The sequence below is a fragment of the Hippopotamus amphibius genome, chromosome 8, assembly GCF_030028045.1.
Source record: "Hippopotamus amphibius kiboko isolate mHipAmp2 chromosome 8, mHipAmp2.hap2, whole genome shotgun sequence".
NCBI lineage: Eukaryota > Metazoa > Chordata > Mammalia > Artiodactyla > Hippopotamidae > Hippopotamus > Hippopotamus amphibius.
The window spans coordinates 84455182-84472827 of record NC_080193.1 but is presented as its reverse complement, the minus strand read 5'-3'; the positions used below and the strand labels follow the sequence as shown (position 1 = coordinate 84472827).

At 39.4% G+C, this 17646-nt stretch overlaps 1 protein-coding gene across 4 annotated transcripts in view; it reads left to right on the top strand.

The window, feature by feature from the left end:
• ACSL3 (acyl-CoA synthetase long chain family member 3) overlaps positions 1–17646 on the top strand; it is an 86439-nt gene that overhangs the window by 45541 nt on the left and 23252 nt on the right. For all 4 annotated transcript variants that reach the window (XR_009055087.1, XM_057745514.1, XM_057745515.1 and 1 more), the window contains 5 exons: positions 1645–2060; positions 11317–11494; positions 13343–13452; positions 14463–14601; positions 16515–16665. Coding sequence is in view for 3 of the 4 variants with exons in the window: in XM_057745514.1 (XP_057601497.1) it covers positions 1683–2060; positions 11317–11494; positions 13343–13452; positions 14463–14601; positions 16515–16665 (956 nt within the window). In the remaining variant the exon portion in view is untranslated. The remainder of the gene's footprint in view (positions 1–1644; positions 2061–11316; positions 11495–13342; positions 13453–14462; positions 14602–16514; positions 16666–17646) is intronic.

Genomic DNA, 17646 nt, shown 5'->3' with positions numbered 1-17646 from the left:
ATAGCTAGTCTACTGCTTTATTGTTCTGGACAGAGCGTTGGACCCTAAGGTGCCCCACAGTGCGATCCAGTTAAATTAGAGATGGTTTTTGTAGGGGTCCTGTTTGAGGCAGGTCTTTGAGCTGCCCTGACTCTAGGAGGGCTCTTCCTAGGTGTCTCTTTCCATGATTCCTTCCATTGAATTTCTCTGGATCTGCTCTTTTGCTTATTTCTGTCGTGGAACTGCCAGCCTCATCTTAGTTGCTCACTGCTAAAGTCTCCATTGTTTTCCATAGTGCAGTTAGGCTTGAACTCCTCTATTCTCTGTTCCAGCCAATGTCAGTCCTTTTAGGGATTGCTGAGGGGTTCTGACCTGGGGAGAACCTCTGTGCCATTGCTCCAGAGCCAGGGGCAGGGGCAGCAGCTTGTCCTCTGCTCTGTGAGTGGGGTCCTGGGCTTGGCTGTAGCACTGGTCCCTGGAGCTTCTCTCCCTGCATCGACCTTATGAATCATGGTGCCCAGTAGTCTTGGTCTGCTGTGTGTGCAGTAGAGCTTCTGCCCTGAATGGCAGGTGGGTGAAAGAAGGGATTCCTCAGATCTCTCGGCCATACTTTCCTAGAATAGAATTTCTACAACATGGAGATGAAGAATGCTGGAAATGATACTGCTGGATTTAGAGCTGGGAGGAGTAATCAGTTAGTAGTTTGCTTCAGTTTTGTTTCTTCAAAAATATTATCACCTTCCTGTCTTACAAAGGCTGTTCTCTGCCTAGCGTTCTTCTTCCCCACTCGCCCTCTTCCTTGAAGTCTCAGCTGGGATATCACTGCCTTGGAAGGCTCTTGTGGACCATGCACGTAGTAGAGCACTTCTTCAGCCTTGCCTGGGCACCTAGTATTTCCCTTATTGGGTTCATTGTTTTCCTTATAGGGTTTCTTACCACCTGGTGATATTTGTCTACCTCTCCCAAGGGTATAGGTTCCATGGGAGGAGAGACTTAGATTGTTTCCTTCACTGTTACAGTCCCTGTCCTTAGAACTGTCTGACACATAGTAGATTCTCAGTACATCTGATTAATGCAACATTTAAAATGACCAGTTTGCTGTGTTCTTGCTTCACAATTTAGCCTGCCTAAATTGAAAAATAACTAGAATCACCGTGGGAAGTGAATTTCGTGTTGTTTGCTAACTGCAGTTGCTTGTTGCTGCCTAGAATGAGAGAAGGGGGCTCCTTGGGAAAGAAAGCAGTGATGATTTAGCAGTGGCTGCGGGGGTCGGGAGAGAGGAGAATGTGGCACATGTGCTAAGTGTTTGCTTTCCCTAATGTAATGAGATACCGGAAAACAGGAAATGGGTGCATTGTTGGTCTCCATTCTGTTGTAGGTCTTCTGGCTTGCTTCCTCCTCACCACTGGGAAGTGTTTGTGGTTACTTGGGGTTAGGTTGGAAAAGCCACCTGTTTATAGAATGATGTGGAAACTTTTCTGTAGAAATTCCATTGTTAATGGCATACATGAGTATCCTACAAATATCAGGAGTGGACAGGACATTGCTGGCGGCCAGTAGACTAGCTGCTGCTTATTGGAAAATAAGTCGTCGGCCTATCTGATATGAAGACAGAGTTATCGAAGAATGACTTTTGACTAATAACTTCCTTTCTCTTCCTTCTAGATTCTACGGAATTCTGTTAACTCTGCTTTTTGAGCACTATGAATAACCACGTATCTTCAAAACCATCTACTATGAAGCTAAAACACACCATCAACCCCATTCTGTTATATTTCATACATTTTATAATATCACTTTATACTATTTTAACATATATTCCATATTATTTTTTGTCTGAGTCAAGACAAGAAAAATCAAACCAAATTAAAGCAAAGCCTGTGAATTTGAAACCTGACTCTGCATACAGGTCTGTTAACAGCTTTGATGGCCTAGCCTCAGTGTTGTACCCTGGATGTGATACACTAGATAAAGTGTTTATGCATGCAAAAAACAAATTCAAGGACAAAAGGCTGTTGGGAACACGTGAGATTTTAAATGAGGAAGATGAAGTGCAACCAAATGGAAAAATTTTTAAAAAGGTAATGTGGTCTTTTATTGCCTTTGAATTCACTCTGAATAAAATGTATGCTTAGAAATGGTGGCAAGGGACAAGCACGGCCTGCTCCTACTGGAATTTGCTGATGTGGCAGGAGAAACAGGGTAGAAGGGGGCTAAACTGTGCTCTATTCTCCTTCTGTACCCTTGGCATGAATTTGTTCCGAATTTTCACGAAGACATTGAGATCACCCACTGGTGTGGGGCACTTGTGAGCCTCAGTGTCTACCAGGGCTTGGAATAGTATGTGTAGGGCAGTTTGGGGTTTGAAACTATATTCCCCGGTAGTTCCAGAAGCACCCGTGTGCTTGAGATTGCTCTGGATTTTGGGGTGTGACCTGCTTTTTCTGATGCTATTGTAGGTTCCATTGGATGCTTAATGTCTTGGTACTTTGGTTGTGCAAGTGCATTGGTTTTTTAAGAATTTCTTTCCACAAATAGAGAACTTGCCATTATTGATTTGAAGCAGAGGATAAGAAAGACCTCCTTAGAGGCAGTGTAACATAGTGGTTAAGAGCCTCAACTCCAGATACAGACTATGGGTTTGAATCTTGGTTTAGGCACTTGCTGTGCGTGACTTTGGAAAAGCTGCTTCACGAAATTACCTCAGTTTCTTTAACATGGAGGCAATGATCATTGCTGACACTTGCTAGCATTTCTTATGAGCCAGGCTGTTTTTAAGAGCTTTACATATATCAACTTATTTAAGACTTACAACAGCCCTGCAAGTTAGTGTGATTGGGGTAGCCCTCCTTGACAGATGACAGCACTGAGGCACAGATACATTAGGTGACTTACCCAAGGGCGTTATGACTAGCAGGTGGTGAAGCTGGGACCAGAACCCAGGCTGTCCAGCTCCATGCTCCTTAAACTAATCCCAGCTCAGAGCTGTTGTGAGGAGTAATAGAGAAAGAGTGAGCGTGAGAGAGTATGTGTATGTTTGTGTGTGTGTATGTTTTACAGGTATGTGTGTGGTATCTAGTGTGAATGCTCTAGCTTTTATTATTTTCATGGGAACTCACTGGTCAGAATTGTATGAGTGAAGCTAAAGACTTATATCATGGAGTATTGCAGCCCTGTGAAGGATCATAAATATAGAAATGGAATGAAAATGCTGTTTTATATCCAGGTTATATACCCAATATAACTTGGGTATGTGAGTTTCTTATAAACTGTTCTTGAAGCTCTGGTGGGTGAAAATTGAAGATAAAGTTTTTTTAGAGGCAGTAGGATGATCTGTAGTTAGTTGATAATTTGGTTAGGTTATAGGTTTAATACCTGTATAGGCAAAATTGTTTTTCTTTTATCCTCTTTTTCCAACTGCATCCTGACTCCAGCTGCCTTTTTTCTGTCAGTCATGAAGGAGGAGAGTCCAAATAAGGACAGCTGTGGAACAAAATGCCCAGATTTCCTTCTGTTACTGCAGAATGTGGGGAGGGGAGGGAGAATGATGTTGTTTAACTTAATGGTCCATTAATTTTGCCACTTACCACACAGATTCCAGTCATCGTCTTCCGGACATAAAGGAGATGGCAGGCAAGTTAATATCAGTAACTTCTAGAAATTAAAAAACATTATTTTAACTCTAGACAGCAGAATCTGTATGTGTTCCTAACCTTCAGATAGAGTGATGCTTTATCTTGTTTTACTTGGAACCGTCCTGACTTACACTTGTTGTCCTGACATTAATAGTGCCCCCTGACAGTCTCAAGAGTGAGTTGGATAAATGCTATGGTCACTCTACTTTTAAGGCATTTTCCCTATTTCTTTTGCTGACTTAATCTTTTTTAAAGCTCTTTACTGGAATGTAATTACTTTACACTGTTGTGCCAGTTTCTGCTGTACAACAAAGTGAATCAGCTGTATTTATACATATATCCCCATATGCCCTCCCTCCTGCGACTCCTTCCCACCCTCCCTGTCCCAGCCCTCTAAGTCATCACCCGTCATCGAATTGATCTCCCTGTGTTATGCAGCAGCTTCCCACTAGCTATCTATTTTACATTTGGTAGTATATACATGTCAGTGCTACTCTCTCACTTCGTCCCAGCTTCCCCTTCGCCCCCACCCCTGCTGTGTCCTCAAGTCCATTCTCTACATCTGCATCTTTATTCTTGCCCTGTCACTGGGGTCATCAGTACCATTTTTTTAGGTCCATCCACCTCACTACAAATAGCTCAATTTCATTCCTTTTTATGGTTGAGTAATATTCCATTGTATATCTGTGCCACATCTTCTTTATCCATTCATCTGTTGATGGGCATTTTAGGTTGCTTCCATGTCCTGGCTGTTGTAAATAGTGCTGCAGTGAATATTGTCATACATGTTTCTTTTTGTTTTTATTTTTATTTATTTATTTATTTATTTATTGGCACACAGGCTTAGTTGCTCCGCAGCATGTGGGATCTTCCTGGAGCAGGGATCAAACCCCTGTCCTCTGCATTGGCAGGCGGATTCTTAACCACTGCGCCACCTAGGAAGCCCCATGTTTCTTTTTGGATTATGGTTTTCTCAGGGTATATGCCCAGTAGTGGGATTGCTGGGTCATGTGGTATTTCTATTTTTAGTTTTTTAAGGAACCTCCATACTGTTTTCCATAGTGGCTGTACCAATTTACATTCCCACTAACAGTGCGGGAGGGTTCCTTTTTCTCTGCACCCTCTCCATTCTTTTGTTGACTTAATTTTGCCTCACTTAAATGATGATTTTTTTTTTTTTTTTTGCTAAAATAAGGTCTAGCTGGGGTTAGTTAATAGCACATTTTGAGAAATTGAAATCATATAGTTAAACATGTTTGATTACTTTAGCCTATAGATTATAATTTGCAAAACACTTGGTCATAATGGTGTCTGATTTTTGTCATATTTAGTTACTCTTTTTTATGGTATACCATCCTTGAGTCTGTCTTTGTGAGATCTGGTAGTTATAAAAGGTACTGAAAACACTACATGTTTTAAGTGCTCAAGTTTTCTGCTCCTGCCTTCTTTTCTATGCTTTTTGTATCTAAAATAAACATTCATTTTTGTCCTTTGACAATTCCTGCTGCTATTTGAATTCAAAGACTGGATTCTCTTACTTTTGATGTAAGTGTATATAAACAGAAATCCTATTTTAGCAGGAAGCTTAATTTTTCTCCAGTATTCTGCACATACTACATGCATTTTATGGAGCTAGCACTATCTTTCAGTCATTCAGTACTCGTAGCAGCAAACTAGTTCCCAAGTATATAAAAAGGAGAAAAATATGGTGAATATGAAATTCCTTCTTAATTCATGTATCAGTATAATTAGGGCAAAATAAAATCCGAGAGCTATCATAGTTGTTCCTTAAATGTGGCCAGATAATGCAGTGGACACAGCAAACTTCTTACGCCCTGTGCATGGGGGAGGGGTGTGTGCGCGCGCACACACTTGTAAGTGTATGTGGCTCTTTCCTCCCTGTCTTGACCTTGGTGCCTTTTTACTCATTGTTTATTCAATAAAGAAATACTTGAACTCCAGTAGAGAAAATATAAGGTGAGAAAAACTTTTCAGTTAGCAGCCTTTTCTGTCTGTACTACATCACTGTCAGGGGGTCTGCCTACCATTGGCATTTGCCATTAAATTCGCATTTGTGATTCATCAAACTTTTTTCAGAAGTCTTTACATAAACTCTGATGCAGAAAACACATTATATTTTTTCTTGTTTGCAGTTAGACTCATTGAGAAAGTAAAACTTCTAGGTTTTGTGTATCATAAAGGAAGCAAATATTTTCTGTTAGCTTTACTCGAGAAAGTGTGCTGTATCACTGGTTAGCTAAGGCTGCGGTTTCTGTTGGTCTGCATTGCAGCGGTAGCAGCGGTCTGCAGACTGGACGGCGGCTATCTCCACTGTATGGTAAACTAGGCTCCCCGCCTCCACCCTTGGTTTCTTATTTAACACCCACTGCATTGCAGTAGTAGCAGCAGCTGCTATGGAAGAGTAGTGAAAAGGGAACCTTTCTCAACTTGCCCTTAGCTGTAAAAGTGGAGTTGCTTAGGCAGTGTGGCTCAGAGTGCTTACTAAGAGTGGGGCACAAACATAATTTTGAAGAAGTGTATCTTCATTTAATAGTTTCCACATTTGAAGGTAATCTCATATTGGAAAAAGAAAGCTAATGGTTAGCAATATGTAATAGTTTTCCCCTGTTTCGGGGGACTGAGCTTTGGGGATTAACTCTAGAATGTATCTGGCATGGTTGAAACAAAGGTACTCAAACCTTTATCTCAGATGAATGAACTCTGAAGCTTTGTTTCCATCTTATCTTAAAAGTCTCTTTTGAGCTTCCAAGGGAAGAGAAGTGGAAGAGGTGATGATTCTGCTGTAGTTATGCCTATGATAGTGTGACCATCAGCTTCACCAAGACAGGTCTCTCCAGGGGGCACAAGTAGAAAAACAAACAGCAAAGAAACAGAGGCTGTTGTGTTCTTGAGGCTTGGCAAGCTTTTCCAGGACTAGCGTGCTGTCATTTTGAGTCTTGTATGGTTTTATGAAACTGTGGCGGAGTGAAGCATGTGGAACGTGTGTCAGTAGCTCCTGATTCCAGCCATCCCAGCAGCAAATGCTTGTACTGCTTTTTGAAATGAATAACAATGAAATGATCAGTTTCCAGAACATTTTAAAAATACACGTGCCTGAAATAGAGCATTTCAAAGAATAAAAATAATTTTACAGTGAAACAGAAAACACAAGATTAGCTCAAACATTTAGTGATTTAACTACCAGAGATACTTTATGTTTTTTCTTATATATTTTACACACCGTATAGAGAAGAAAATAGAAGGAATTGTGCAGTCCTAGTGCTAAGAAAGAGAAGTTTCACTATGACATTCCTTCTAAACTGATCCAAAAAATACTAGAAATACTCATTTCTGTTCTTAGGAGTTGACTTAGATTTCTTTTCCTCTTCCTCAGTGCCTACTTTTGTGTTATTTGTTTCTCGAGTCACATTTTTATCCTACTTGCATATGTGTATGACATTTATTTTTTGACTTATTGGGATATTTACATAATTAATTTATATTAAAAAAATTGCTTATCTCTTGGCCAGAATTTGTGGTTGGTTATTACCTTAATACTCTCCCCAGCCAGAACTCTTGGCTTTGCTTTCCATACTTGCTCCTCTCCCTGTCATTGCTCTGTTTGTTAAAGGCACCACTGTGTGCCAAATGGCTCAAGTCAAAAACCAAGAGTCTGATTTTCTTTTTTTTTTTTTTCATTTCCCCCTTATAGCCCCCCCCCCCCTTTTTTTAAACAGGTCTTCTGCTTCCACTTTTACAGTGTTAATCAGGCCACCTTACTCACCTGCCCAATAACATCTCATCCCCTTTCTATATAGTGCAGTTGGAGCATTGTAATTTAGTACTTAGATTCTGGAATGAGTCTGCCTGGGTTCAAATTCTAGTCTGTCACTTAACGGCTGTGGGATTTGAGCAAGTTAGATTTATTCTCTTTGTGCCTCACTGTTGTCATCTGTGAAATAGAGATAATAATAGTAACTGCCTTAGAGTTACTGTGAGAGTTGCTTGCAGCATACCTAGCACGTAGTAAACACTAGTAAAGGTTAGCTGTCCTCATCATTGTCATGGTTATTACCAGATCTCTTGAATATTTTCACTCTCTCTGGCTCCCACACAATAATTTGTTTAGAATGATCTTCATTTGCAGAGAGAGAGGGTAAATGAAGCCAGATGTTCTTTGTTGAAGGTAGGAAAGTGTATACTTTTGAAATCTCTATTCTGAATGGTTAAAGTTCTAGTGCTGATAGAGGTTAAACTCAGCTACCTGAAAACTTAATCTTTATAGACTGTCTCATTCTTCAGGGTCCTGACTGGTTAAGTATTGTGTGAGTTTTGTTTTATGGAATGTTCTGTATATTATCTTCATTTTATTTTTATAGCTTTCTTTTGAGATGAGGCCTTCCGAAGTCATCAGCATAATCAAGGCATCTAATTTCATAGGTTCCTGAACAAAAGTAAATTATTAAGTTCCTATGTCCCAGGTAGTGATAGTCTGAGTGGCAACATTGGTATTTACATATGTGTATGTCACACCTGTCACAGGATAAAAATACAGGCAGTTAATGTGAGAGAGGAAGGTGACTGTAGGGATCATTTAGCCCCCAGCTGGGTTTACAAATGAGGAATCTGCTCCGACTCCACGGTAGTAGTTCACACAGCCACACTAATTATGCGTTTTCCTGACTCTTAGGACAGTCGAACATATTTATGTCTTATGGGTCACAGGTAAGAATATTTAAGAGGTGGTGGCAAAGGATGTGTATCAGCTGAATGTTGATCAGAACAAAAGAAGCCATGGGAGTTAAATGATCAGGTAGATGTGAACTTTTAAGAAAAAGTAATCTTTTAAAAAAATGGAGTCTTTGACCTCTCCAGCAGCCTCAAGACCCAGAGTGAATTGGAGTTGTTCTGTTACACCAGTCCGTTCCACACATTTAGCAAATAATTGCTGAGTGTCTGCTATGTGCCAGTACTGTTCTAGGCACTAGGAGTAATGATGAACAAGAGACACAGGTTACTCTTCTGTGGATCTTGTATATTTGTATGCGAGGAAGAGAGACAATAAATAATAAGGTAACAGATTTAATACCTATTGTGAAGAAATAAAGTCGACTGGAGATCAGGGATAGCCTCTCTGAGTGGGTCATGGCTAAGTGAGGCCTGAAGGACACGGAGGAGCCAACTTTGTGAAGATCTGGGTAATGAACCTTCTCTGCAGTGGGACAGGATTGTGCTGTGGCTCTAAAACAGGAGCGAGCCCAGCTGGGCGAGACACTTAGGGAGCAAAGTTCATGACGGCAGTCAGACCCTGAGACTGAGTGCCTCCTTAAAATTTGTACCCTGAGCACCTGTCTTGCCTCATCGTGTTTCCTGCATTACCTGTTTGAAGGACAGGACAAAGTTGTATTTATAGGAAGTGAGTCAGGACAGAGCGTTTGAGATGGGCACAGAGACACTGGCAAAGTCTAGGACCCTTAGGGCTTGTAGGCCAGGGTAAGGTTTTCCACCTCCATTCCTACTGGAAATGAAAAACACTTGCAGAGGAGTAAGCTGATTTATGTCTTTTAAAAACTCACTACTGTAGGTAGAAGGGGCTAAATGGGAATAAGAATGGAAGTTGGCCAGTTAGCATTCATTAGTTCAGGGGAGAGATGGACTAGGATGAAGGGTGCAGGTGGAGGGAAGTGGCTGCAACGGGGGAATATCTGTTAGACATCTTAGTTGAGTAATCAATTTAAAAAGTAGGTTGGGTATCCAGGTACGGGTGGTCAGGACTAGAGATGGAAATTTGGGAAGCTCTTCAAAGCAGAGTCCTAGTGAGTTGGGCTTTTGTCAGGGACACTTCAGCCACTGTAATACCATGATGGACTGCAAAAGGGTATGGGTGCAGGTGTATGTAGGTTGTTAAACTTGGTTGTAGGAAGGTAAGGGAATTTCTGTTTAATTTCTAATTTCTCAGTGGTGTGAGATAGTATCATCACATGGAAGTGGAGAAGTGAGAGAAAGGGTGGAGGATATTTGAGTAGAGAGAAGGTTTCAGATAGCCATTTCAGAGGGTGGGAAAATGAATATACCCAGGGAAGCATAATAGGATTGCTGGGTGGTGAAATCTGTGATCCTGGATTTAGAAAGGTTGGTGTTCTTCAGCAGTGTTCTACAGTATAGGCAGGAAATGGTTACATGAGTTTACTCTCAGGTTGGGCTAACTGTAGAGACAAAGTTAGGATTAGAAACCGTTTCTAGCACAAGTCAGATAAAATTATGGGATAGGTAGGGTCCCTTAAATGTAACCTTTATGGGAAAGGTCATTCCTAGAAAATTCAGTGGTTTAAGCAATTAAATTCAGATTTTGGTTACACTTGAATTAAATTCGTAGCTTGATTTCTTTGCACCATCATTTGGGTTTACATATTTGGGTGATATAGCTAATGCTTTTTCAGAACACATATATTTTCTGAAACTTACAAGACTCATTTTTAGATTCTGAAATCTAAGAGGCAGCTCATGCCTATCTTTGGAGTGTGAATTTCTTAATTGTAATCCAGTTCCTGTACGTTTTGGCCAGATTCTCATGTCTTCTCACCCCCACAGAGCTCCTTTGGAAGTCATTGGAGCTCCCTGTGCTGAGCAATTCATGGGGGTGCGTAGCAAGGTGAGAGTTTGGGACCACTAAAGTTAAATGAGAATTTTAATTTCAGTTGCCTTATCCATCAAAGTAAAAATTTATTTCTAAAGTCCAGTTTGCAGTAGGACACTAGAGGGCAGTATTTAACTTTTTCCCATTTTTATCTTCATCCAACCTCTTTATTTCTAGAAATCTTTTAAATGTTATAAGCATTTTTGAAAATGAATATGGTTAGATGGTTTTAAGGTGTGTGAGGCGTATGTTAATGACACAGGCCTGTTTGGGAATTGTCTATGTATTTTTGCAGCAAGAGCAGCTTTCTGTCTAGTCTATATATAATTGGGGATTTACGGTCTAAGTTGAAGAAAATTCTTAAAGATACTTAAACGGGGATTGTTAGTAGTAATGTAAGACCTGATGTTACCTGCACAAATAAAATGTCGAAAGCCCTGCCATGCCAGTGAGCATTCAACAGAGGGACTTTGGTTGTATAAATAGAGACTTGTTTACTTTGCTTATCCAGAGTTAGTTGCAGTAATTCAAATTGAATGGCCATAAGCATTTCTGTTAGCTTGGATCTGGCCAGTTTCTGTTTGTGAATCATATTATACTATCGGATATTGAAATCCAGGAATTTGTAAGTAGAGGGAAAGTAAAACTTTGGTATCAGTAGTACTTGACACTAGGCTAGATTATAAACTAACATCTACATTGCGTAAGTAAATGAAGTCTATAAATGAGGTATTGATATATGTGCCTTTGGTCAGAAAGTTGACATTTAAGCTCCTGTCAAATCTTCAATAATTTTTTTTTTTAAAAAAAGCCTCCCCCTCCCCAAATTACAGTTAAAGATTTAGCAAAAGGTTTGAGTTGTCATAGAAGAGATCACAAAATAGCTAATTTTCAAAATAGACTTTTCACTTGAAATTCACTTTATAGCTTTTTGTTAGAGCAAAATAGTTTATATACAAACATAACTTCCTGGTTTGTCAAAATTTGGAACACATCCTGGCTTCTTTCTATAAATTAGTATTTTGGTTATATTGAAAGCTATTTGTATGCTTTTTGTTTTATCAGGTTATTCTCGGCAACTATAATTGGCTGTCATTTGAAGATGTCTTCGTTAGAGCTTTTAATTTTGGAAATGGCTTACAGATGTTGGGTCAGAAACCAAAGACCAACATTGCCATCTTCTGTGAAACCAGGGCTGAGTGGATGATCGTGGCACAGGCATGCTTCATGTATAATTTTCAGCGTACGTGGACTTCCTTATTTTCTCGAAGCGTGGACCTAATGGTGTTGTGGGGAAGATGATACTAACTTTTTATTATAAAATATTTACTCCAAGAGATTAAAATTCTGATGTTAATTTTCACCTTGTATCCGATCGGTGGATAACTGTTACAACTTAGAATTATTAATCTACTTTGGAAAAGGAACCAGTTGTGGAACAAATTACACAGTGTAGTAAGGGGACTTGAACCTATTCGGAAGGGACTTTCTGGGTCTGGGGAACTAGATCTATACTTATGGGTCACTGAGCTGCTACCCCCGCTACCCCCTCTCAGAATTTCCCTTTGAAGTTAGTGTCATCTTGTTATGCCCCTTCTGTGAGTAACAGGTGGTCTCGAAAACACTTCCAAGACTCAAACCTAGCTACCATGTTAAATAATTTTTATGTTGTAACGAAAACAACCTGTGGAAGGTGTGATGCCTCAGTCTGTGAGATAGTCTTGGAAGCTTAGTTCAGTGGTCTTGGTGCCAGATATGTTGTTAAATATGGACATTGTTTTATCCTTCAGATGAAACAGAAAAGATACTTTTGTCAGATTTCTTGCTATAAATGCCTCCACTGTTTTTTTGTTTGTTTGTTTAAACTGGCATACCTTTTTGTTTTCACAGGTTTGGGTTTACAGAGTATTTCTTTTAAGAAGATTTAATTTTCTCTTAAAGTGACTTTAAGTCTAACTTTTTTGAGTTAGGCAGAAAGCAAATAAAAATTCTCCTTTTCCTCCTCATCATTTTTATTTAATTTTGACATTTCTAAGAATGTTTTCTTCAGATTTTTCTACTTTAGGATAAGCAATATTGCCACTTGTTCATGCTATGTTCTTAACAAATAATATTTAAATATGACATTCAGTGTGTTCTTGGTATATTTTTCATATTTTAGTATCAAGTAGCTAACAACTAAGACTTTGACATTTTACGAGGATGAGTCAAAAATTACCTGCACTCCAGTTATATTCAAACGTCTGTGGCCATGCTGTCTTATCAGCAATTTCTGTTCAAGGCTTCTGTCTCTGCAGTCACTGCTGTGCAGGTGTGAACGTGTTACATCAGTTCATTTGCAACTTCGGTGCAAGCAAAAATGGATGCCCCACTTGTGATTTGCACAAAAGAAGAGCGGTGTGCAGTGATTCAAATTTTTGTGGTCCGAGGTTGTGTATGTCTGCACAGTTCTGCCCACACTGTCGACACTCTGCAAAAACTTTGTTTTGAGGTGTTAAAGCATCCTCCCTATAGTCCTGATCTTGCTCCATAGGACTTTCACCTGTTTGGTCCCCTGAAAGCAGCCCTACGAGATTCACTTCTGATGAAGAAGTGAAGACAGCAGTGCATTCATGGCTCGCAGCTCAGCCTAAAACATTTCTTAACGAGGAATACGAAAGTTTGTTGACAGATGGACAAAGTGTATTGAAAAGCAAGGAGATTATGTCGAAAAATGATGTATTTGTCTTTTCTAAAAGTTAATTAAAGTAAATTCTACAGCCAGAGTGCGGATAATTTTTGACTCACCCTCGTAGAAGTCAAATGTAATTTTTTTCAACGTGACAGTCTCAGAATAGCATCTATAGGTAAAACAAAATAAAATAAAAATTTTTTAAATTTTAAAATATTGAAAATTTGGGGGGGAAATTACAGAAGGCTGAGTAGGCATAATATTAGTTGATATATTAAAATAATTTAGAAAAACACAGCACAATTAGATTACAAACTGTGGGTTTAGTATGCTCCATCTGCAGTCAGAGGCTTTATTTAATTCCTTTTAGTACTTCCATGAAATGTCCAAATGTTTGACTTGCCCTTCTTTTCCTTGTAGTTGTTACGCTGTATGCTACTCTAGGGGGCCCAGCGATTGTTCATGGATTAAATGAAACAGAGGTGACCAACATCATTACTAGTAAAGAACTCTTGCAAACAAAGTTGAAGGTAAGAACTAGTTTTCTAATAACTGTCCTATACTTTATTTATTTATTTTTTTGGCACACAGGCTTAGTTGCTCCGCGGCATGTGGGATCTTCCTGGAGCTGGGATCGAACCCGTGACCTCTGCATTGTCAGGCGGATTCTTAACCACTGCGCCACCTAGGAAGCCCCTGTCCTATACTTTAAATTGTCATTGTCATGAGCTCATTATTGATCCTTAGTTCTTTTGTGATCTTTAAAATCCTTAATATCTCCATAAACTTTTGGGAGTATCATACTTTATTCTTCTTTAGAAAAGAAAAAGTGGATTTCATATATATTTGTGTATAAGTAGCACAGAGAGCTACAAATTAATTGTTAATGTGTCCATGTTGAAGGTGAAGGGATTACAACTTTTCTTTGTTGTGCTTATCTATTTTCTAGTCTTATTTTCAATAAACTTATAATTTTTAAGGGTTATTTTTAAACTAGTAATTCATTTATTTCTAAAGCATTGAGTCATTACAAGTTTCAGAATTTTTAAAGGGAAGAAAAAGACTTTACAGAACTATGGGAGAAAGGGTTTTCTAAAATCTCTAGACAACTCTCTGTGAAAACAATAACATCTGATTTTTTTTAATACAAGTTTATAAGAGAATTCCCTTCCTCTCCCCCCATATCTTTATTTACCTCTTAAAAGCGCGAGGAACGTTTAGCTACCCTGTAGTTCAGGCAGTGTGTTTATTACATGCCCATTTTTGTAAGGAAGTAACTTTATTGATTATGATTTTACCAAAGAACAAGAGCACACACAATAAATCTAATGTTATAAAACAGTAGCTTATATTTCAGACCAGTAGTTCTCCATCTGAAAAAAGGAGCATTCATGCCAATACACTCTGCCCTTGCTTTTTTGAGGCAAGAAATTAACAATTTGCCGAATATGGTAAACTACTTTTCTTGTGTCCTGGACTGTTTGCCAAGCTATTTAGTGGAGAGTAACGAAGAATACGGTGAATGCTTGTGTTTTTCCAGGATATCGTTTCTCTAGTCCCACGCCTGCGGCACATTATCACTGTGGACGGTAAGCCAACCACCTGGTCTGAGTTCCCCAAGGGCGTCATCGTGCACACCATGGCAGCAGTGCAGGCTCTGGGAGCCAAGGCCAGCGTGGGTATGTGGCCTTTCCTACTCCTGTATGTGTGTTCTGCCATGACCGTGTTCTCCAGAAGTGTTCCAAAGGCTTGATTCTAACGTTAGATCAAGTGACAAACTAGTTTCCTAGACCATAACTTTGGGAAGAAAGGTCACCTTGGGTATACTTTCATCTACCGTTTAAAAAAAAAAAGCTTAAGGAAAAATACAAACGTTAATTTATTAATGTTCTAAAAGTAGTATTTATTTGAAATTAATTTAAAATACTTTTTACATTATACAGTTTTCTTATTTCCATTTCTCTCATAGTTTTGGATGGCTTAAAGTTAGTCTTAAAAATGATGCCATTAAACTTGCCCTATGTGAATTATCTGTTAAGTATTAACAGGTATCTAAAGTGGCTAAATCTGGATCCCTCCTTTCACTCTCTGCTCCAACTCTGTTTTTTCCAGAGGGGACATCTTTCTGTCCTCCAGCTAGCACACCCAGGCATGGTAACTGGAAATTCCCACTCTCAAATAAATGTCAGAAAATGTTAGGAAATATATTGATGTTTAGGGGTATCACAGAAGCTGTTAGGATGGTGGAACTGTACTTCCTTTATAGTTGCAAACATAGTAATGAATTAGATGTAAACAGTCACTCAGCTTGGGAATGAGGTTATGCTGAGGTTAATTTTGGGCATATTGAATTTATGTGCTGGTGGGACATTCCAGTGTAGCTTTGTAGTGGGGAGTGGCACATACAAGTCTAGTATGCTGGAGTTTAGTTTGGAGTTAAAAGATTTAGAAGCTAGAAACAAATTTTAATTAAAGCTGTGGGAGTAGGTGAGATCACCTACAAAGAATGGTACCTCCAGAGGCCACCAAGAATTGGTCAGAGAAAAAGGAAGAAGACATGCAGTGTGTGGCTCGTGGGAGCTAAGTGAAAGGAACCCCTTGGTGAGGCAGGACCCAGGTGCACTGGAGGAGTCTGATGACGCAGGGGTTGCAGAAGCACCATTGCACTTCTTAGCCAGTGTCGCTTCAGAGAGAGCAGTTTCTAAGAAGTGGTGACAGTGGAGAATGGTGCCGTGGGACGAAGGAGTGAATGGCAGTTTAGGAAGCAAGAATTTGAATAATAACAGTTGTCAAGAAACATATCTTGACAGGTAGGAGAGAAAGGGTTCACTTGGGAACACATTTAAAATATTTTCCTCATTTATTTAAGAAGACCACATTTAGGGTAGTTCCAAGATTAATTCAGGCAGATCAGAGTGCTATCCTTGACCTACTTCTTTTTGTCTTTCTGCTGTCACCTCTGTAGGATGTTGGCTGCTGTTCTTAGGCTTGTGCAAATGGGGGACATTGTCTTTTAATCCGGAATTCTTAGTATAGCCATGTTAACTTCACCACTATGAAGCAGAGAACTTTTTTTAGCAAATGTCTAGGTACCCTACCTAGTCTGACCACCCCGATTTCTTAGTTGAGTCACTGGAACAGCCTTTTGTCTCCATAGCTCTTCTCTTTTCTTTTTAAGTTAGGTCGCGACACAGTAGCTAAAGTGATCCTTGTCACAGGTGCTGACGAGCCCCTGTTCAAAACAGCATTGCTTTCCACCCAGAGTGCAATCCAGAGCCCTTCGCGTGGCCTCTGAGACTCTGCATGATGTGGTCCTGGCGGCTGCTTCACCTCATTTCCTGCCGCTTTTCCTAACATCTTCCCACCTTGTCCTGCTTTATTTTTCTTCATAGCTCTTATAACGTTATAGATTTGTGTATGTCTGTCCCAGTAGAATGTCTCTTATGTGCAGGGGCTTGATCTGTTTTGTTGAACTTTGTATGAATACAGTTAATAATTGTTAACTCATTTCAACAAATAAATGATTTATGAAAAAATTGGTAATATAGCTAAATTTCTCAGAAGTGTGTGTATTTTTTCTTCTCCAATACAGAAAACACACCTCATAGCAAACCAGTGCCCTCAGATATTGCAGTGATCATGTACACAAGTGGATCCACGGGACTTCCAAAGGGGGTCATGATCTCCCATAGTAACCTTATTGCTGGTATAACCGGGATGGCGGAAAGGATTCCAGAACTGGGGTATGTTATAGTAAATAAATTTGGGGTAGTCTAGTACTTATATCTGTTGTTACGTTAATGTTTGTGTCATTTATTAGTATATGGTTAAATGAGTCCCTTAGAGTCTGTTTACAGTAGGCATTTCTTCAAAAAAAAGGACATTAAAATTAGAAAATTGTTATAGCTATAGGTTTAAAATATAGTTTATAGATATCATTGTTAATGTTTACTTGTTACTCTAAAAGTGCAAACCTTAACTGACTTAAATGTCTTAAATTACTTTAATCAGTTAGTGTTGTTACCTTCATAGTCATTTTATACCTAAATATTATAATTCAGGTGAACAAATAATATAGCAAATAAATACCTATTAAGTTTCTGTATTCAGTCTCTGATTTTTCTTTTTAAGACACATTCCAGGAGTAACGGGGAGAGTAGGTATCCTGGGATGGGAAAGGGGCCAATGGAGGAAACCAGACTGGAGGAAGTTTTAAGGGTGGTAACGATAACCTTCCCAGAGATGGAGTCTGTATTGTGATGGCTGATCCGGTGCAGTGGTTGGATTTTTTTGTTACCTTTATGCACAGAAATCATACACACACATGTTACTGTGGAATTGAATTTGGAGATGGAGAGAGAAGTTTCTCTTATATGTGCATCACTTTCAGAAAAAAAAAATTAAGAGCAACTGATTCCTTCTGGGAAGTTGTCCTTCATATTTTGGGGGTGGGAGCAGTTCTTGGAAATATATGGACATGTATAAATATACATATTATTACATAAGGTGTAATTTAGCTCACAGAACGAGAATCTCTTCCTGAGATTCCTGGCAGAGAGTTGTGGATTCTATTTGAACTCTCCTGTTTGATAGCCCATTAGTTTTCAAGACCATTTCCTCCTTGGGGGAGTTCTTCTAACGAACTCTCATTCCTGCCCCCTCCCTCCCCAGCCCGTATTTCTTCTGCCCTGGTGCTTTGCTTCTGTAGCACTCACAGTTAGTGA